The sequence below is a fragment of the Pristis pectinata genome, chromosome 7, assembly GCF_009764475.1.
Source record: "Pristis pectinata isolate sPriPec2 chromosome 7, sPriPec2.1.pri, whole genome shotgun sequence".
Taxonomy (NCBI): Eukaryota; Metazoa; Chordata; class Chondrichthyes; order Rhinopristiformes; family Pristidae; genus Pristis; species Pristis pectinata.
The window spans coordinates 30,532,495-30,555,032 of record NC_067411.1 but is presented as its reverse complement, the minus strand read 5'-3'; the positions used below and the strand labels follow the sequence as shown (position 1 = coordinate 30,555,032).

The 22,538-nt window shown below is 39.3% G+C and overlaps 1 protein-coding gene across 2 annotated transcripts in view; it reads left to right on the top strand.

Moving 5' to 3' along the window:
* adgrl3.1 (adhesion G protein-coupled receptor L3.1) overlaps positions 1 to 22,538 on the top strand; it is a 506,938-nt gene that overhangs the window by 221,455 nt on the left and 262,945 nt on the right. For both annotated transcript variants that reach the window (XM_052019286.1, XM_052019288.1), the window contains exon 4: positions 12,242 to 12,455. In XM_052019286.1, coding sequence (XP_051875246.1) covers positions 12,242 to 12,455 — 214 coding nt within the window. The remainder of the gene's footprint in view (positions 1 to 12,241; positions 12,456 to 22,538) is intronic.

The window sequence follows — 22,538 nt, the reverse complement described above, 5'->3', positions numbered from 1 at the left end:
AGATGGTGCCAGAGTGTGGCAACTCTTTGTGAAATGGCTTCAGCGGATCTATTCATTACATTTATTATAATCATTCTACTTTTTAAAATCTCAATTGTAAGACTGTAAGAATTACGTTTTGAACCCTTGATCTCCCAATCTACCTCATTGTGGCCCTTGCAATTTACTTGTCTATCTGCACTGCAATTTCTCTGTAACTGCATTACTATATTCTGCATTCTGTTTACTACCTCAATGTATTTGTGTATGGTATGATGCATCTGGATGGCATGCAAACAAAAGCTTTTCACCGTATCTCAGTACATGTGACAACAATAATAAACCAAAACGAGTTCAAGATACGAGGAGAATGGACTTGTCACTCGTACAGCATGGAAACTGGCACTTCAACCAACCAAGTCCACACTAACCATCAAGCCAGAATCTGCACTCGTCACACTTTTCCTTTTCCATCCCTTTCAAAAACTTCCCCCAACTGATTCTCCTGTCATCCACCCCACTCCAGGCACAACTTGTCCTTGATAGATGAGCTGTGCTGGTGTACTGTAAATGTAACTTTGTATTTGTGCTTCTATTTACATCATGGGATAAACATCGACAACCTTTCCTTGCCTTCCTTAATGAAATTTGTATGAGACAAACTAATGTTCCAAGTAACCTTCAGGATGTGGGTCACCAAGTAACCTTATAACCAGCATGTCTTTGGGATGTGGGAGGAAACTGGAGCACCTGGGGCACATCGTGCATACTCCACAAGACAGAGCCCAAGGTTGGGATTGAATCTGGGTTGCTGGTGCTATGAGGCATCAGTAGTTATCACTACATCACTGTGCTGTCCTATTACATAATAGAAGTGTGAAAGAAAACCTTACTGACAATATACTTGGGTGCATGATGCATGTATTTGAGAAGCCAAGCCTCTTAATGTTGACCACACCCAGTGTTGTAAAACACAGGGAAAGGGGTTGTGAGAAACATCTTGATCTCAGCATTCCCCACTAATCTTCCTCCTCCCTGCTCCCTTTCATCTACTTTCACCTCTTTTGTTGTTGGTAATTCTCGCAAAAAAAATTCAGAAGGTTGGCAGTATGAGTTATTCTTTAAAATTGAAACAGGAATGTTGTTCTCGATTCTCTCTGATTAAGATATACGATCTTGTGCTAAATGCCCAAACAGCATTTCTTGCCAAGTTTTGCTTCTCTTTTTCATGTTTGAGGTGCTCCTAAACATGCATTGCAGATCCTTGATAGATGAGCTCTGCTGGTATACTGTAAATGTAAATTTGTTTTTGTGCTTCTATTTACGTCATGGGATAAACATCGACAACCTTTCCTTGCCTTCCTTATTGAAATTTGTATGAGACTGAAACTAATGTTTCAGCAAATTACACGGTGCTGTCAGAGGAATGACTGAATAGGTATTTTCTGATACAATTTCTTACCGCAGTATTAACACTTTGAGAAACTTGATCTGTAGATTACGCATTTGAATGGTTTTCAATGCAACTTTTGTACTGGAGCACCATTAAGTATATAAATGTTGGGCATTGAGTACAGAGGTGCATTTATTGACCAACACACCTTCTAACATCCTGCTTAATTGTTTTCTTGGGAAGTTTTCAAGATGTGCCTTGGAAATTTATTTCCTTCCCTGGCCTGTCCTCCCCTGTCTTTTATGATGTGACAGAGGACAGGTGATGGGCACTGTCAAAAACATGTCGTCTTACTACTTGCATCGTTAACAGATGTTTTTCCATCTACTGGGACATCCGATGTACGTTCCAGCTTCAGTGCTTGCATATTTGAATATAGGAATTAGGATGTTATGTTGTAGTTCAAGAAATTAGTGAGGCAGCACTTGGAGTATTGTGTACCGTTTTAGTCACTCTGTTATAGGAAAGACTCCATTAATTTGGAAAGCGTGCAGAAAAGATTTACGAGAATGCTACTAGGACTCAAGGGCATGAGTTTGAGGGAGAGGTTGGGCAGGTGAGGACTTCATTCCTTGGAGTGTAGGAGACTGAGGATTGACTTTATAAAGGTGTATAAAATCATGAAGGGCGCAGATAAGGTGAATGCACTCGGCCTTTTCCCAGGGAAAGGGAACCAAATACTAGAGGGCATAGATTTAAGGTGAGAGGGGAAAGATTTTAAAATGGACTTCTTCACCCAGAGGATGGTGCATATGTGGAATGAGCTGCCAGAGGAACTGGTTGAGGCATGTACAATAACAACATTTAAAAGACACTTGGACAGGTGCATGGATAGGAATGGTTTAGATGGATATGGGCCAAATGTGGGCAAATGGGACTAGTTTAGACAGGCATCTTGGTCGGCATGGACCGGTTGGGCTTCCGTGCAGTATTACTCTGTGACTATTAATTATTGTTCTGCAGTAATCATAAATTTTGAAAACAGCCCTACCTCAAACATCTTTCTATCTGGTGAACTCTGAGCTTGATTAGTGTAAAACCTGCTGGTAAGAGGATGGAGCAACATTCCACGATTAGTTTACAAGGTTTGGGCCAAAGATGATGCATGTTTGAAGCACATCAAAGCTCCATCAACTCAACTAGCCCTTTAATGTAATCCTGGAGGTTTGCTTTTTTTATATATTTTTCTCAAATCAAAGCAAGGAAACATACAGGTGATTGCCAAAGTTGGAACAGGTGTGAGAGATAACTAGCAAGATCAGCTGGTGATACTTTGGTGCCACTGGGCTTGTGGTTTAATAGGTGTTGAATGAAGGATGAAGGACTGCATAACTCCAGTAACATTGAACAGATCGAGTTAAAGAATTTCTTGAAATATGAAGAGTTGCAAGAGGGTAGAAGTTGAGAAGGTACTTCCTCTTGTGGTGACATCTCAAACTCAGGGCCTTAAAGGTGAAAATAACTGAGATTTTAACTGCTGTTCTTCTACCTAGACATTCTTCAAACATCCTTCCTTCCCACCCAGGGCAGAATGCAAGACAGAAAGCTTTGCCTGTGCAGTCATCTCAAGCCCTGATCTTTCTGCTCCGAGGCCCCAACTTTTTCCCTCAGTAACTCAAAAGTTAATGTCACTTGGATTATTCCTCATCCTCCTAAAAACACAAAATAGTCTTTTCTCCTTGCATCAATAAAAGGGTTTTTGCATATCGAACCAGTCCATTCTGCTGAGCAGATCACCACCATAAAGGAAATCAAGGAAAACCTGGAGGTTGTAGAGAATGTGGAATTTACTGTTGGTTGATATAGTACAGGAGATGCTTCCCATCAGTATATTCTCCTATTATTTCCCTGTCTTGAACTAACCTTGGTTTCCTTAAGCGTGCTTACACCATTGACGTGATCGGGTGAGTTCCACATTCTCTGCACCATCCAAATAAATAAAGAATGAGGGAGAAACTTCTTTCTTCAGGGACTGCCACGTGGTGACGTTTCCAGATGCCTGGTACAGCAGCATCCCAAACTGCTTGCCTTTTCCTTATTTAATTAGAGCTGTATGTCCTACAAGCAGCAGGCTGGTGAATAGATCCACATGTCTCAAAGGCAATAATTATAGAAATATTTGCAGTATAACATGAGGGAGAGGAAAAAAAAAATTAAAACATATACTTTTTAGACGATGTTATAATTACCGAAATCTTTGAAGCTTTTAAATTGTAAAGTATGTTGCCCAAGTCTGACTTTGGAATCAGAATTACATCAAAAAAACAGACCACTGACCCAAACTGTTGATGCTTTCCTCAAGCCTTCCTTCATTCTTACTCCTCTAATTCTATGGGTATGACCTTCCATTTCTTTCTCCTTCTTACACTTACTTAATCCAACCTTAAATGCATGCCTGTGTCATTAACTCCATCCACTCCCTGGGATCAAGTGCCGCATGTGAGCATTCTGAATTCTTCCAAACTTTTGATTTGATTTCTCTTTTACTGATGGACAACAAATTTTGTTCTTTCCACAAATGGGATCTGGGTAAAAAAATTTACCCTTTTGTTAGAACATAGAACAGGACAGCACAGGAATAGGCCCTTCAACCCACAATGTCTGGGCTGAATATGATGTTGAATTAAACTAAATCTCTTCTACCTCTATGTGATCCATATCCCTTTATTTCCTGCATATTCATGTGTCTATCTAAAAAGCCACTTAAATGCCACCATCATATCTGGTTTCACCACTCCCCTGGAACCTGTTCCAGGCACTCACCACTCTGTGTTTTTAAAACAAAAACTTTCCCCGCACATCTCCTTTAAACTGCCCCCCCTCCCAACTCTGCCGCCCCCTCTCTCCGCAGCCACCCCCCCCCCCCCCCACCTTAAATACATGTCCTCTAGTACTTGGCATTTCTACCCTGGGAGAAAGATTGTGCTTCTCATAATCTTATAAACTTCTATCAGGAAGTTTGTTAAATGTACAAAGTGGGTGATGATGTAATACACAAATGTTTGCACTGTGCACGTTAATTGTGGATCCCAAAAGTGACGACAGGTGATCTTTCTGCTGCAGTTGAAGCATCTGGACCAGGTCTCTCAGTAACCTCTTTCCATGGGATCTTGGCCATTCATTACCTAAAGCCAGGAACTGTAAAGTGAGTTTATCATCTCCCTGCTTGGACATGGAGCCAATGGAGTCAGGTTCTCAAGAGAATCTCAAGGAGTAAGATGGGATGTGACAGTATGATAAAATGAGTCTTCCTTTGTCAGCATGATTGTCTACATTCCCCTCACCTTTCACCTTTTCTGTCTGCTCTTTCTCCCATTATCAAAGGATACAGTAAGTTATTTAAAAGATTTAGCAGGATATTCCAAGGATTCAGAAGGATATAGACCAGTTGGAAAAGTGGACACAGAAATGGCAGATGGTATTTAATTTGGACAAGTGTGAGATGTTGCACTTCGGGAGGTCAAATGCAAGAGGAAAGTGTATAGTAAATGGCAGGACCTTAGGAGCACTGATGTACCGAGAGATCATGCAATTCAAGTTCACCAAGTGGCAACACAAGCAGATAGGGTGGTAAAGAAGGTGTATGGCATGCTTGCCATCATCGGTCAGGTCATTTAGTATAAACACCAGGATGTCGTGTTGCAACTGTATAAAACTTTGGTTGGGCCACATTTGAATTGTGTGCAGTTCTCTTCTCCGCATTGTGGCAAGGATGTGGAGGGGTTGCAGAAGAGGTTCATCAGGATGCTGCCTGGATTAGAGAGTATAAACTATAAGGAGAGCTTGGTCAAATTTGAATTGTTTTCTCTGAAGTGTCAGAGGCTGAGGGGAAACCTGATAGAAGTTTATAAAATTATGAGAGGCAAGGATTGGGTAGGTAGTCAGAGTCTTTTCCCAGGATTGAAATGGCAAGTACTAGAGGGGATAGGTTAAAGATGAGATGGGGAATTTGTTTTTTGCACAGAGTGGTAGGTGCCTGGGGCGGGCTGCCGGGGAAAGTGGTGGAAGCAGATACAATAGCAACATGTAAGAGGCACATCAACAGGCTGGGAAAGGAGGCACAGAGACCATTTGCAGACAGATGGGATTAGTCTGGTCAACACAGATGTCATGGGATGAAGGTCCTGTTCCTGTGCTGTACTGTTCTATGTTCTGCGTTCCAATTTCTATTATCAAAAGTGATAACCTGCAATAAGATGATAAATGGTCCCCCACATTTGAATGTCTTCATTAATTCCACCCAGACCTCTTGCCATTCACTCTGTCTTTCTTGCTCTTTTTCCCCTTGGCTTCCTGTTTTCACCCAAGCTCACTCCTATTAGTTTGACATCACTTGGAATTAGCGTACTAAGTTTGCCTCTCTTGCCACCTCACTCCTGGCCCATTTGGGACGACAACTCAAAATTCCAGCCACTCTCAGGCAAGTGCATTTATTGCCTATTCACGTTTGTATTGAACATCAAGCGTTCAGGAAGATTTTCTGGGAAATGAATCCAACACTTTTTTTCAAATAAATGCTGCATTTTTGTCGCAGAGAGAAACACAATGGGTTGTTCCGCATCACTCCAGAAATTCAATTGGGCATTTCCTGGCATCATTCACCAGCCTGATGTGATTTTGTACGAAGGGTGGGTTGGATGATGTCATTATTCAAATAACACTTTTTGGAGCATTGCAAACATTGACCTTGTTGCTGTGGGTACGCCTGTCATTGAATGTTCCCAGCCCAGCATAGTTATATTCACACACCACCAGGCTGTTAGTAAGTTACTTGCTTATTTCCCTTGCGTCACCCTTTTCCCTTTCCTTTCCCAATATGTTGCCAGTCCCAATTTCCTCTCCATTCTTCCCACCCAGCCTGATACTAACTTCTACCAACACAAAGTGCCAGTCTTCCTGGTTCCCTCTGGAACCCAGTTTCCTTCCACTTCCCCAAGTGCAGGTGTCTTCCTTCCGACCTCCACTTTCCCCTTTCCCTTCCCTGTCTTCCCTCTGTGTGTTCCTCTCTGCAATAGTTAACTCCCAACCCTGTACAATTGTCAGTGATAGCTCTTTGCTCATCCTTTTGCAGTGTTACTCAAGTATTTTTTGAGCACTAATTATTTTCATTAATGGTACATTATTCTGCTGCATAACTTGCTAGTTACCTTGTTTAATAATTTAGCTGGATGTAATGTAACCAAAAGAGTCAGGAACATGATACTCTGTTAAATATTTAGACAAAGGAAATGCCATTTTTATGAGATTATGTGCATTCTGTTGAAGACTGATGCCCCAAGTTTTGGCTGCTCATGACAGTGAGAACACAATTTGCATCTTCTGTTTTGATTGATAATGAACACGTTATCGAGATGAGGGAATGTTTTCAAATGACAATTAAACATCTTGCTTGTTTGATGCTACAATGTCCTTGTAGAGTTCAAAGACTTTGATCTTGCTGAAAGAATGCTGCTCATTATTTAAATGCGACTAGTAGCAAGAGAATTGATGTATTTTATTACCTCAAGTTAATGACAGCCTGCAGAAAACAGAGTTACTAAAATTTGAGATAATATAAGGCATTTGGGTTTGTTTTGACTTGGGTTGGCAGCAGAGAGGATATTTTATAAGCAGGCAGAAACTCTCATAATCTTTGCCCTTTCTGACATTATCATATACTGTATAAACACATGGTTGGCATAGATAAGGTGAATGGTCACAGTCTTTTTCCCAGGGTAGGGGAGTCTAAAATTAGAGGCATAGGTTTAAGGTGAGAGGGGAAAGATTTAAAGGGGATCTGAAGGGCAAGCCTGTCACACAGAGGATGGTGGGTATGTGTGACGAGCTGCCAGAGGAAGAGGTAGAGTGGGTACAATAATAACATTTAAAAGACATTTGGGCAGGTATGTGGATAAGAAAAAATTTAGAGGGATTTGGGCCAAACAGAGGCAAATGGGATTAGCTGAAGTAGACATCTTGGTCAGCATGGACGAGTTGGGCCGAAGAGCCTGTTTCTGTGCTGTATAACTCTATGACTCTATTACAGTAATGGCTACACTTCAATGAGTATTTTATTAGCTCTGAAGTGTTTTATGAAGTTCTGAAAATAAACCTTTGAAAAGGCTTGTATAAATGCAAGTCTTCCCTTTATGCAGGGAGTGGGTTTGTGTACCTCTTAAGGGGAACCTTTAAGATCTCATAAAACACATGCCTCAAGTAAGAGGGTCACTAACCTAGCATTCCTATCTGTTCCACAATACCAATCACTTTTGCATTGAAACTAATGGCCAGAGTTATTTCTAAGATGATATACAGAAATAAAATAACTTGGAAAACTGGTATTAATATAAATATTTGGAGTAAAGTTGAACAAGAAGTTCTCAAGTGTTTGGAAGAAATTACATTTCATTTTGTCATGGTCTGGATTTCGCCACAGTAGGCGATCAGAATCAGCTTTATTATCACTGACACATGTTGTGAAAGTTGTTTTTTGGCAGCAGTACAGTGCGAGACACAAGAATTACTATAAGTTACAAAAACAAATAGTGCAAAAAAAAGGAATAACGAGGTAGTGTTCATGGGTTCATGGACTGTTCAGAAGTCTGATGGCGGAAGGAAAGAAGCTGTTCCTGAAACATTGAGTGTGGGTCTTCAGGCTCCTGTACCTCCTCCCCAATGGTGCTTATGAGAAGACGGCATGTCCCGGATGGTGAGGGTCCTTAATGATGGATGCTGCTTTCTCTAGGCACTGCCTCTTGAAGATGTCCTGGATATTTGGGAGGGTTGTGCCTGAGATGGAGCTAGCTGACTCTACAACCCTCTGCGTCCTTTGGCCTGAAGCATCTGTCTACTAATGGTTGAAAGTGGGAGCTGATTGGGGCAGAGAGGGGAAGGAGTTTCTGAGGGGGTAGGACAACCAACAGGATTTCTGCCTAACTGATGCGATTACAGGATTAAGAAATAAAATGGATTCATTGAATGTCAATTAATCAGGCAAGAAGAATGTTAATCAGTCAAGAAAAACAAAAAAAGGAAGAAAAATTTTTAGAGTTATTCCTAAACAAAATTTCAGTAACAAGTGATACCTGGAACAACACTCAGCACTTGACATAAACTAATTTCCAGTACATGGAGTTGATTTTATAAATAACAATCACCATGTTGTCAAAAGTATACTTATGGTACTAAGACTTTGGTGATGTATTTAGGTCACATCTACCATGGAATTGTAGCAAGTTCATGATCAGTGTATTGTAGTGGTGAAGCAGACACAAGGTGCCATTTTAACAATGCAAATGGTGGAGCAATTGACATAGACAACATTGTTTGGATGTTCATTTTTAACTAATTCTCTCCTGAAGTCATGACAAACACCACTCTCCTCACTGTTGCTTCGACAGTAAAGTCTGGCTCCGATTGTTTGTATGTGAATGAAGCAATGTGTTCCATTGACTCAGTTTCAATCCTGGATATTAAGAAAACAAATTAAAAACTGAACTCTGAACTTGTACACTGAGGTGTGCAGTTTACGTTACAGGATTTGGAATAGAGCTGTTAATTATATTAAGAAACACACATTTATCACATGAAGTAAATTACTTGATGAACACTGCTGATGCCTTGCCCAGGTCTCTTACAGACATGCTCATATCCACACCAAGGACACAGCAGTTTTGTTTATATGTTCTCAGAAATAACTATGGTTCAGACTCTTGGAATCCCTCCATCTTGACACTCTTTCCAGGTCCTCATTCACGTTCTGTTCCAATAAATCATGCAGTTAAAGGAAAGAAAAGTTTCTCTTTGTTGCCAAATTAAGCATATGCTTTTGTCTTATGAAGAACAGCCCACAGCTTTTGGTAATAAATCCTCTGATCACTTCTTCAACAGCGATCTGTGTTAATGTAGGATTGCGATCAGTAATGTTTTGCTTATCACGGTCACTAAACAAGATACGTCTAAACAGAGTTGTGCATATAAAATGAAATGTTGCAGCAAAGGCGACCATGTTGTGTGCAGTTCTGGTCTCCTTTCTGAACAAAGGGTATGTTTGGCATCAAGGGAGTGCAGCAAAGATTCACCAGACCGAATCGTGGAATGTTGGATTTGTTGTATGAGCAGAGGTTGAGTAGAATGAGCCTGTATTCTCTAGTGTTTAGAAGAATGAGAGGGAGATCTCATTCTTACAGGGCTTGGCAGGCTGGATAAAAGAAGTTCGAGAGGCAGGGTCTCAGAATAAGGGTAAGCTGTTTAGAATTGAGATGAGGAGAAGTTCCTTCACTCAAGCGGTGGTGAATCAAAGAAACAAAAGGGCTGTGGAGCTTAAGTTGCTGAGTTTATTCAAAACAGATGAATAGATTTCTGGATATTAAAGGAAGCAAGTGGTATAGGGATAGGGCAAGGAAAGGGAGGTATATCAGCCATAAAGTTAATGAATGGGGGAGTCAACTCAGAGCTAGATGACTTACCCCTAGCGCTAATCCTTGTTTTCTGATGTTACAACTGATTCAATTCAACTGCAGCTCACTAACTGAAGTATAATGGTGTCCTTTTAAAGTTGGTCAACCAAAAACAGTGAAGTAATGTGGTCTTTTAACACATGATGTACATCTTTATGTATTCTTTTGTAGTTTATATGCTTGCTACTTGTTTCCAAAGTCTTTTCTGAATTTCTCGAAGTCTTTTCCAAAGTCTTGTTTCAAGTCCCTGACCACTGGCTCATAGAAATTAGCTGTGCCAAGAATATTTGAACCTTTACCCCAATAAATCAAGCACAACTTGTTTCTGTAAACATTAGGGCTGAAGGCAGTTTGTAGAAAGCCTTGAAGTATTCCTTATATGAACATAATACTAGTGATCATTAAAGCAATGTAACTAAGATATTCTGTTAGCATGTTGCATCTTGATGAGAATTTGTTCTTCATTTACCTGTATGTAACTCTGATGTTGCATTCAGTAATCCAATTGGGTTTTGGTCTAACTATACAAGTGGATTATGAAACTGTTGGTACAGCAATGTCACAGACAGTGTGCTTGCTTAATTAATGACTTCTTAAATAAAATAGATTCTATGCACTGGGTCAAACTTGCATTTCAAAAATAAGCGCATTTTATTGATCTTATCACAAGAATCATATAATGTCATTTGTTACTCTATGGTGTGCCTTGATTGTATTAGCTGAGGCTCAAGTTGGACAGGAATACAAAATACATTGATAGTAATTTTAGCCAAATCTGTTGGATGGGGAATGGATGTGTTGAGGTTGACAATCGGTTTTATACCCTGACTGAATTTCCTCTCCATTGTACTAAAAGGAGAGTAAACTATCTTATTTTATTATAATGGTTCACTACATTCTTCTTGCCTTGGATCCTTTTTAAATGCCAATAACTTCATTACCGAATGATGTTAATCCAAAAGCAAAACACTGAGGATGCTAGGATGCTAAAGTGCAAATGAAGATGTTGGAAAAACACAAGTAGGCCAAGCAGTAAGCCAGTGAAGGAAACAGAGCTTAAAATTTTGTGTTGACAACTTGACATCTGGATTGTTCAAGGGTGGAAATAAAGCAAAATACAAAGGAAATAGGATGGGAAGAAGAAACCAAAGAGTGGCAGGAGCAATAGAATGACAGAAGAGGTGATGGTACACAAAAGGAAGTGGTAACAGAACAAGAAGAAACATGCTTTGCCTTCCCAGAACTTTGATAGATCTCCCCTTGTCCATACTCTCCATCCTATCAGCCTTCAGATTCAATGGATCATCTCCCCCTCCATCTCCACGCTTCCCACTGGTTTCCCCACCTCCAACTCCCTTCAGCACCTCGAGGGACTGTCCCTTACATTACTATTCAGTTTACTCCTGATTCTCCACAACATCCCCTTCTTCACACAGGCCTCAAGTCCAAAGCTTTAGGAGATGAAGCATCTACCCATTTACTTACTGCTAAATCCAGGACCCCCAAAATTCTTCCCAGAGACAGTGGGAATTTAGATGGACTCCTTTCATTTCTGAATACTGCCATCACATCTCCCAACACTGCAGACTCCAGAGACAGACTAAGTGACTCGCAGCATAGAACATCCCAAAGTGAACAGTTGGCTGTTAAGCTAATTTTCTTGCCCCATATGAACTCTGACCCTTGGCCTTGTGTGGTGAAGCTCGATGAACAGCAGCTCATCCTTTGGAGACATGACAGCTTTCAGGGCACAATATTGAGTTCATCAATTTCAGATAATGATTTGCTGCTCACACATTTACCCCTTCTACATCCATCTTGCGGTTCTTTACTTGCTATTTTAACATTCCCTTTTGACATGCACCATCGTCACTTTGTTATTTAACCTTGCCTGTCTACTGCCCTATCTTTTTCTCTCTCACTCTCCCTCCCTCTCTCTGCATCTTAAAACTTGTTGGGGTAGATCCAGCAATGATGAAGGAATGGTGATGTGCTACCAAATCAAGATGGTATGTACCTGGGAGGAAAACCAGTGGGTGGTGATGTTCCCTTGTGTCAGCTCCACTTATTCTTCAAGGTGGTAGTGATTGGGGATTTGGAGGATGCTGTTACAGAATGGAACAAATGAAGTCAAGGAGGATATGCAGAGCTGTCAAGGAGAAGTGAAAAACAGCAAGGATAACTGCTTGAATCTTAGAGAAATGAAGAGGGAAGTTCAAAGCTGGTCACATCAGACCAACTAAGTTTATGATAAGGCGAGCAAGATGGACTGAGATTAAGTATGCAATGACAGTTTGCTTTGTTCTTAATAAAGAAAAGTTGAACCATTAAAAGTGTGCCAAACTAATTGTTCTTCTGCTTTGCCTTGCAGCCTTTAGCCGAGCTCCTGTTCCAATGGCCGTGGTGAGAAGGGAGCTGTCTTGTGAGAGTTACCCAATTGAACTTCGTTGTCCTGGAACTGATGTCATTATGATTGAAAGTGCTAATTACGGAAGGACTGATGATAAAATCTGTGATGCTGATCAAGCCCAGATGGAAAATATTCGATGCTTCCTACCAGATGCCTATAAGATAATGTCACAAAGGTAAGTTTGATGCTTGTGCCTGGCTTTTACAATTGGCTGTTCTGTTCATTAGTTTAATAGCAAACTTGTTATATGGGTAACAAGTTTGCTATAATAGTACTGCACTGCTGCTTGTCTGAGATTAGTGATGAATAATTCTTTACAGTCTCTCTACCAACCAGTTAAGACTTGTAATCAAGAAATAGGGGTAAAGAAGCCTGGACCATGATAATTAGAAATGCAGAGTATAGTGGCAGTAAAGCCTGATTGTTCTGGGAGCTCCACACTAGGAAGATACAACGTCGTCATTTCTTACTAATTTTCCACAATATTTTTAGGTTACTATCCAATATGATCTGGTAGAAGCCATAGTTTCTTTAGTCAAACCTCCTCCAGAATTTGATATGTTTCATCTGGAATTGAAATGATTGTCCTTCCTTTCCATAAATTTAAAGTAATCAGAACCACATTCCAACAAGCACTGGCTTAAATGAAGAACTTTAAGAATGATGTTTGGGTGAATTTGAGTTCTGGATTCTGAGGGTTTAAAGGTGTATTTTCAGTTTATAAAACCAGGTTGTGAGTGATGAAAAGCACCTCCTTTCGTGGGCACAAGTACTCTTTCTGTAAATAGAATGCCACATAAAGTCTTTTGCTGCAGAACTCCCCGTCCTTAACCTGTAATTGTGTTTGTAGTGTTGATTTAGTTCATCCAGTTAAGGTTCTAGTTGGTGGCAATGCTTTTTGAATGCCAAAGGTGCCCTCTTGCTGGGGCTGGGTATTGCCTGGCACTTGAATGGCACAAAATCTATTTACTATTTATTAATCCGAGCCTGAATGTCGACTTGGTCTTGTTCATTAAAAGTTGCAAACGGAACTGATGATTGTACAGTCATCCCCACCTTTGAACTTAGGATGGCAGGGAGATTGTTGGATCCAGGGAATGCTCTTGAAAATTAACTGCTTCATTCAGGACTGTTCTTCAAAACTACATTAGAAATAAAATTACCTAAATAAATTAAAATTCATGGGAACCAGCATGGAAAGAAATGATGAATGTCATGTTAATGTTTCATTGAAAATGTAATATACAGGAAAAGTTCAACGTGTGTTTGTGGACACTTCCCTTTTTTTAATGCCTTAAACAGTTTTTATTAAGGCTTCAAGTATCAGAATTAAAATATGGTCTAGTCAGCAGATTATCATCCATGTTGCCAACACTGGATGCTTTATATTGTGTTCTGTTGTACAGTTTTAAACATGAAATTGTTTCAGTCAGCTTGCTGATTTAAAGAATGGAATAAACATTCTCCATAGTTATTTAACATTTAAATGCATGAGGTACATTGGGAAGGTTTTTGCCTCTTTTAGTCCCAGAGTATCTGATCTCAGAATGTTCCAGTGTTGACTTTCTTTCTTACAAAGCCTTGCATTTCAAAGAGGTGATTTGAAGTTGCCTCAGTCAAAATGCCTCACAATAGAATTTACTGAATAGCTTGATTTTCTAGAAATATTTTGTAAAGGCCCATACTTTTTAAAGTTATTATTTCAACCTAAAGGGTCAGCATACAGTCACTAGATCTAAATTCCTGGTCTTTTGCTGAAGTTCTTTTTGTCTGGTTACAGACTTTAAATGAATCTTAGCTGGATGTCAGTGTATAATTATTTGTGGAGTCTGTTGATTGAAACCACAATAATTTTGCTTTGAATGTATTTAACATTACAGTTGTTATTGTTTGGCATTTCAAAGTGCTGCATTGTTAAGTCATGAATTTTATTATCCAGGTGTTTTATTATAGCACATTTTGAATGAATAATTGCAAAACACAATGCAATTACTTTTTCTTTATCTTTTTTTCCCTCTGTAACTGGACTTCTGCTGATCAGACCCATTTGCCAATTGGATAGTTCTGTCCTGGACACAGGTTTTTGATTTTTCACGGTCAATGCATAACTTCATTGCACATCTATTATTTGTGCTCACTCCCCTGTCACTTCAGTTATTTTTCAGTTGATAACCCTCTGCATATCCATTTAGGTGATTAGTCGCTGTAAATTCAGTGACAAGAGGCAACATTAAATTTTCAGATCAAGGGCTGGCTTTGACAGGGAGCCACTCAAATGTTGTAAACAGCTTTCAGTTCATACTTGGGGAAAATTTATTAACTGGAACCATGGTATAATGAGGAAGATTTAAGTTTTGATGAGCTTGGTAGCTATAGTGACAATGTGGAATTAGGCTGACTCCCTGCTCTTTGCAGCAGAGCGGTTTATCAGAACCTCTCCTGCAGTGCAAATGTCGGCAAGAGTGGAATTTGTTAATTGATATTTATAAGGCCATGTGATTAGCTGTCCTTTCATTTCCGTTTCATTTGCACAGAACTCAGTTTGCTTCATCGTAATACATGTATAATTGAGTTGGTTGGAAAGACAATAAATGGCAGGCTCCTATTATAATGGCTTTTTTGCATCTGTGCTCAGCAAGGAAGGAGTTTGTCAAGAGAAGGTGGAACATCTTTCAATACAAAACATTCCATCAAGGATGTGTTTCTTTTCCTTAAATGTTTTAAAGTTCAACATCATTTGAATCAGTATAAGTGCAGTCAGAGAATCACGTAGTGAGAGTAATGGAACTCGCTATATTTTCGAGTAATGTTAAATGTAGTCATTTGTATAAAGGAAACTATTCACCAAGTTACATTTAAACCCTGCTTCCAAATGTAAGGACCTGAAACATTGTTTCTCTTTCCACAGATACTGCCTGACCTGCTGAATGTTTCCAGTATTTTCTGTTTTTATTTCAGATTTCTGGCAACTGCAGCTTTACTTTGATTCCCAAATGCAAGGAACTGGACTTTGCAGCTTTGAAGGCAAAAAACTATATTAAATCACATTTTCAGTACCGAGAAAAGTGTATCTCTAAATACTTCCAGAGATTTTTTCCCCTATGGGGAGAGTTCTTCAGTCTAAGCCCAACTAAACAGGAAGCAGTAGTGTATCCATAATTCTTTCAGTCTGTATGTATACAACGGGGAAGGTATAATAAATAGATCTATAAATTAATGCTTTTATGTTTGTGTAAATTGATTAAATGAATTTCAAGTTTCATGTAGAGCAAAGCAAAAATGATCTCGACATTTTTCCTGAACAGAATTATTAATCTATGTTAATAAAGGGAAATATTACTGAAGTTGTATGATGATACCTGATGAGCCTGCACCTGGAGTATTGTCTGCAGGTTTCATCTTTCTACTTAAAGGAGGATGTAACGCAAGTGAGGCAGTGTAATGAGGGTCGTCAAATAGATTCCAAGGATGATGGGATTTATCCTTTGAGAAGTAACTCAGTCGCTTTGGCTTAGACTTCCTTGGGATTGGAAGAATAAGAGGTGATCTCATTGAAACAGGTGACATTTTTTACAGGGCCTGACATGATAGATACAAGAATGATGGCTCCTCTGGCTGAGTGTCAAGAATCTGGGCCAGTCTCAAAATAAGGAGGTGGCCATTCAGGACTGTGAGCAGAAACTTCCTCACCTGGAGCATGATGAACCTTTGGAAGTGTCTACCCAAGAGATCTTGTCCATCTTTAGTTGCTGAATAAAGATAGAGATCAATAGGTTTTTGGATATTTGGGAAATCCAAGTCATATATAGTCAGTGCAGGAAAGTATTGGTGAGATAAACGATCAGCCATGATTTTGCAGATTGGCAGATCAGGCAATGGGGGCTCTGACTCACTCTTGCTTTATGTTATGTTGTAATTTTCTTGATTTGTTTCTTCAGTAAAAACACAAGTGGAGTAAGTGTTAGTTCATTCAGAAGTAAAACTATAAAATCATTGGAAAAAGCAACTCAAAAAGAAGCCATTCAGCCCATCGTACTTGTGGCAAGAGTTTTATCCAGTTCTCTTTTGAGTCTGCTTCCACAGCCCTTTCGAACGTAGGGTTCCAGACCCGAGCAAATTGCTGCACATATTTTTTTTAAAAAGTCATGACAATTTTTTTTTTGCTGATCACTTTAATTCTATGTCCTTTGGTTGTCAACCCTTCTGCTACTTTATTAAAGCCATTCATAATTTTGAACACATCCATCAACTCTCCTATTGGTCTCTTCTAGTCCAAGGACAATTCCAACTTCCCCAGTCTCCATTTAACTGAAGTCCCTCACCTCCACACACCACCCAGTGAATCTCTTTTGGCCTCTCTTCAAAATCTTCATGTCCTCCTTAGTGTGATGCCCACACTGAACACAACACACCAACTGAGTTCCAAGTAGTTCTTTGTAAACATTTGGCCTAACTTCTTTGATTCTGTACCATGTGCCTCTCTTAATTGAACCAAATATCAATTTGATTTGCTGCGTAATTTGTCCTGTTACCTGCAAATGTTTTTATGCATATGCCTCAAGTGCATGTTCCTGCACCTTTTCTTAAGTTGTATCGCTTTATTTCTGTCACCTCTCCTCATTCCTCCAACCAAATTCAATCACTTCAAACTTCTTGGTGTTTCATTTTATTTCTCTTGTGCTGCCTATTTAAGAGTCTCTTGATGACTGTCTTCCTCACTGTTTGTGGCCTTCCGAATTTTGGCATTAACTGCAGCTTTTGATGACTTTTGTGAACACTGGCGTGAGAGTTGTCTTCAGTTCTGGACACCGTGCTGTTAGAAGGCTGCCAAAGACTTGGAAAATATACCAGGAAACAACTGGTCACGTCTCCATTTTACCCCTGCCCCTTATCCAATTTCTTAACCATATAGCTATTTTCTTTTGAATCACATGAGCTTTCATTTTGCAAATAAGTATGGTAAATTATTAAATGCATGTTTAGTGTCCATATACATATTAACAACATTATTCTTCTACCTGTTCGTTGCTCCAAAAGAACTGGATCAAGCTGAATCTTTTGGAATTTGCCTTCAACAAATCCACAATAATTGTCATTCGCTATTTAATGCTTTCTCAAATGCCAATTCATTTTGTGCCGATGATGTTTATTAAAGTTACCTGGTTTATTCCTGCTTTATTGACCAGGGATTTAGTTATCTAGAAATTCAGTTTGCTTTTTTTTTTGTCAGCATTATTCAACTGAGTATGGAGTAAAGTGAGATGAGAACCATTTTCCATATTCTTTGTCATCACTTTGGAAATGTGGCTGTGTACTTCCTGAGTAGTGACCCCAATGCATTTCCTGTGCCAATGATGCACTGGATGGCATCATTCTCTGTACAGTGCATCCTTTATAGAGGAATGTTGTGCTAGGAGCAGCCATTGGTGAATGCTCCTGGGACAATGGAATCTTAGCAGCACAATACCAGGCAAAGTAGGTGGCGGAATAAATTAGCTTCATCCTTCATGACCCAATCCTCATCTTTGTGAGTATCTGCTAAAATCTTCACGCACTCCCATGTAGCAGCACATGCATGCAGGTCACTGGGCTTAATTATATTTTGTATATTTACCTACATATGCTCCAAACTTGAATTAAGCTGCTTAGAGGACATAAGAGACTATAGATGCTAGAATCAGGAGCAGCAAACAATCTGCTGGAGGAATTTGGCAGTCAAGCAGCATCTGTGGGAGGAGGTGACACAGGGTTTCAACCTAAAACGTCAACAATTCCTTTCCTCCCTCAGATGCTGCTCGACCTGCTGAATGCTTCCAGTGGATAGTTTGTTGTTAAACTGCTTAGCATTTACTACCTATGTGGTCCCTTCCATTTCCAAACTGTTGCCTTTTCCAGTTCTATTTGCCTTTTCATGTTGTAATTAAATCAGTCTTGTGATTTGACACACCTCAGCATATGATGCCATTCCTTTCTGTGGCTGTAGGATTATGATCAGTGTTGAAATGCAGGAATAATCAATTGCACAATGACTGTCCATTGAAATCATGTTTGTAGGCTTTAATTTGATTAATTTACAAAAAAAATGGAACAGTTATTACTGTGTTTAATATTTGGCAATAAAAATTCAATTTAGAGAAAATTTATATGACAGTTTTATATGGTACAGGGGCTGGGTGTGTATTTAAAGTGGCCAATTATAGTAGTACAAGCTGAAAATTATGATCTGGTTGCTTTTCTAGCATAAGCAGAATTCTTTCTTGCTTGGGACCAGGAGTAGAGGATTTTACCCTTGCACCTGGTACACCATGAATGAGAATGTGGCTGACTGCTGTATAAAATCGTGCGGGGCATATATAGGGTCAATGCACTCAGTCTTTTTTCCCAGGGTTGGGGAATTAAGAACCAGAGGGCATAGGTTTAAGGTGAGAGGGGAGAGATTTAATAGGAAGCTGAGGGGCAACTTCTTCACGCAGACGGTGGTCCGTATATGGAATGAGCTGCCAGAAGAAGTGGTTGAGACAGGTACGTTAACATTTAAAAGGTACTTGGACAGGCACATAGATAGGAAAAGTTTGGAGGAATACAGGCCAAATGCAAGTAAATGGAATTAGCTCAGATGGGAATTTTGGTCAGTATGGACCAGTGGGCTGAAGAGCCCATTTCTGTTCTGTATGACTCTATGACTGGTGACTGAGTCCATTATATTTCCCTGTGCTTCTGCAAACATTTTGGTTAATAAAAGTCTATCAGCCTCTGAACTTTGACTTTTAATTGACAAATTATCGATCATCGTTTGTGGATGGGAGTTTCAAATTTCTTCCAACTTTTGTTCATACTCGTGTTTCCTAACCTTGCTCTTAAAATGCCTGGCCCCAATTTTGAGACGGTACTGCACCTGACCTCAACACTCTCAAACCAGTGGGAATGGCCTCTCTAGTTACCTCAGCAATTCTTTTATATTACTTATTATTGCACAGAAGGAGCCCATTTGGTCCAGGAGACCAATCCCATCAGTCCTGTTCCCTGCACCCCAACAGCTACTCCCCTCTCGCTCATGTCCATCAGCTCCTCTTTAATTCTCTTATCTTTTACTTACTCAAAAGGGGAAGTTATGGTGGCCATTTTACCTACCATCATGTATTTGGCATTGAAAGGAAACCAGGGGGAAATCCACAAGATCACAGGGAGAGCCTGCCAACTCCATGCAGATAGCACCTGAGGTTCAGTGGCAGACCATTTCTGGAGCTCTGAGGGAGCAGCAATAAATCCACAAGCTGAAAGATTGCAATCCCCTGTCTTAATAAGAATGTCATGCAAAGTTGTTGAAGTTATCCATTGAATTTATTGCTGGGTCTGTTATCAAATCATGACTTTTAAGTATTCTATCCATAAGGTAGATGCAGACATTTTAATTTGCATTTCTCCAACTAAATTCCAGAGAACACAACTTGTGTGTAGTTTTGCTTCATAGCTTAACCCTTAGATTCCAAATATTGAGAATCCATCTTGCATTCTCTATGCATGCTAACACTCCTACACCACCTTCCCGAGGAATAGTGCTCAGAAACGTTTCACATAACTCCTCTTATGGTCTAATGAGGATTTTGCAAAGCTACAACTTAACTTCTGTCCCTTATACTCCTGCCCTCTAAATATAAGGGTCATCATTCCATTAGCCTTTATAATTGTCTTCTAAACTTGCTCAAGGCACTTTAACAATCCAGATATGTGGATCCCTAAATCTCTTTAGACCTGCACTACTTCCTGCTTATCATCCTTCAGAAGTGAGTCTATCCTGTCCCTTTAGGGCCTAAACCAGAAACCTTGCATTGCCCATTATTCTATGAGCTTCAAACTTCAGCCAGTTTTATCAGAGGGGTTTGATTAGATGTACTTCCAAAAGATATAGTAAAAAAAAACAACAGGCATTCCCCACAATTATCAGCTCTTCAAAATATTAAATGGGGTTTGTCACGCATAATTTACTAATCCATTACTGACCCTCTCTCTGATCAGCTGAAAAATTTCAGGGTGTTCTGTCATAATCTCCTTAATTATAGATGTGAGTAATTTCTCAAAAGCAGATACAAGGTTGACTCCTTTGTAGGGCTTGGCTTGGCTATGTCAAGTTTTTTTTATAAAGGGAAAAGATAATGGTATGTACAAATTTTCAATTTGAAGGAACAGTTCTCAACTTGAGAGAGCATTGGAATTAACATCTATTGTATTCCCATGTGAAAGTTACTTTAAAATTTTGGGATGGGAACCATCAAATATTGCAGAATTCACACTCTACAGTCATATTTTTTCCGATTTATTGTTATTTTACTTAAGTTAATCTTCTTGTGTTTCTTGCCCCCTGCCCCTCTTTCAACTCACTGCTGTTTTTCTTGGGATTTCCAGATTGCTATTCACTTCCTCTTTTGCAAATACCAAAGCAAAGCCAACACCAAGTAAACTTGTCTGTTGTTAATTTATTTTCTGTTTGCAATGGGCCCACACTGCTCCTGACCACCATCTTGTTTCTCCTTTCATAATGTCATTGTAAACTTGGTTTGTTGGTTTGGTATCCTTCACTACTTTCTTCACATTATTTTTGTACCACTTGCCACCTGTTTAGTTACCTCATGTGGTTCATAGTATCTCTCCCAGTTCCCATGTTCTGTTTGCTTCTACATCGTTTTGTATGCTTTTCCTATTTGGGTTTATTTTGTCCAATAACTCTCTAGTGATCCAATGCTAATTTTTCTTTCACAAAAATGAGCTTGCTTCTCTAAGAGATGTGTATTGGTTCTGTATTAAAGTCTTTTAAAGACCTCCATTGTTTTTCAGCTCTAATTTCTCCCTTTAGTTTAAGCTAACCTTACAAGTCTACCTTCTGGTGCAACTTGGCTAGATTTCAAATTTTTCAAACCACACACATTCAAGTCTCAGAAAATATTATTATCACAGCTAATTGTCTTAAGCTGATGAATTTCCCATGGTCTTGACTGTCCTTGGAAGGAATTAAGTTTCAGTTGTTTGTTAAAACATGCCGAAAGATTGCAATCCCCTGTCGTAATAAGAATGACATGTAACACTGTTCAGGTTATCCATTGAATTTATTGTTAGGACTGTTATCAAATCATGACTTTTGAAGTATTCTATCCATAAGATACATGCAGGCGTTTTAATTTATTAAAATTATATAGCACTTGAGTGATAGATTCAAATTATAATTGCACTTTCTAATGTATTTCTAGTGATGTATTGCCAGGATCAATCAAACCATGATGCCTGACTGATTTTTGCTTATAGGGTTGTCATTATCTATAACACTGTGGCAGAAACATCATCTGTACTCTGAATTACCCTAATAATTATCCATTCGTTGCATAATAAAAATGCAACAGCTAGTTCAAAGCAAGCACAAAAATGTGCCCACTAGTGCTTGTGACACACCACTGACAAGATTGTACCAAGGACATCATGCAATAAGATCTTTCTTCAGCAGTACTTTTTATATATTTCTTCATTTTTTTGCTTTATTTTCTCAGTTGTCATCTTAAAATCAGATGGTCAATACCCAGTTTGATACTCTGTTCCTGAAGCCAAGCCTTTTGGAATTTTTCAGATTTTTTTCTTTTCTTTCAGCCAATAAATGTCACAAATACACTGTAAATAGAATAACTGTCTTGGCAGTCGTATAGAGGCAGATACATAGCATATTCACATCTCTTGCATTGAAATTTTGTGCATCTGATAAGTCGGGTGTGTGTGGATGTGTTTTCTGATGATACCATTTAAGTAAGAACAAACGAGATGGGTGAATAGCACCTGTACTTCACCGAAGTAAGCAATCATGTTTTATGTCTGAACTTTAGATTGCCAGTGCTGCAGTATCTTTAAGGTCACGTGTAAATTGACCAACAGTCTTCAGAATTTGTGGTAGTGCGTGTGTGTCAGTGTGTCTGTATAATGGAAAAAGGTATGTATCTGTCCCGACAGAAATCCAGTTGGAAAAGAAAACTTTCTGCAGAGATTCACCCAGAACTGGGGTTTGAGGTGGGCCCTTCGGATGAAGGGGTTGAGTTGCTGAAGGAAGAGTAACTGGGTTTAATACCATGTATTCAACTGGTTGCAGTGGTCTATTTATCAGGGAGAGCAGAGAACCTGTGGGAAATGGTTTCAGCCATTATATAGTGCTCTGTTTCTTGGTAAATACCACAATTTAAATTACTACATAATTTTTAAAAATAATGTTAATTGTAATGGAGTA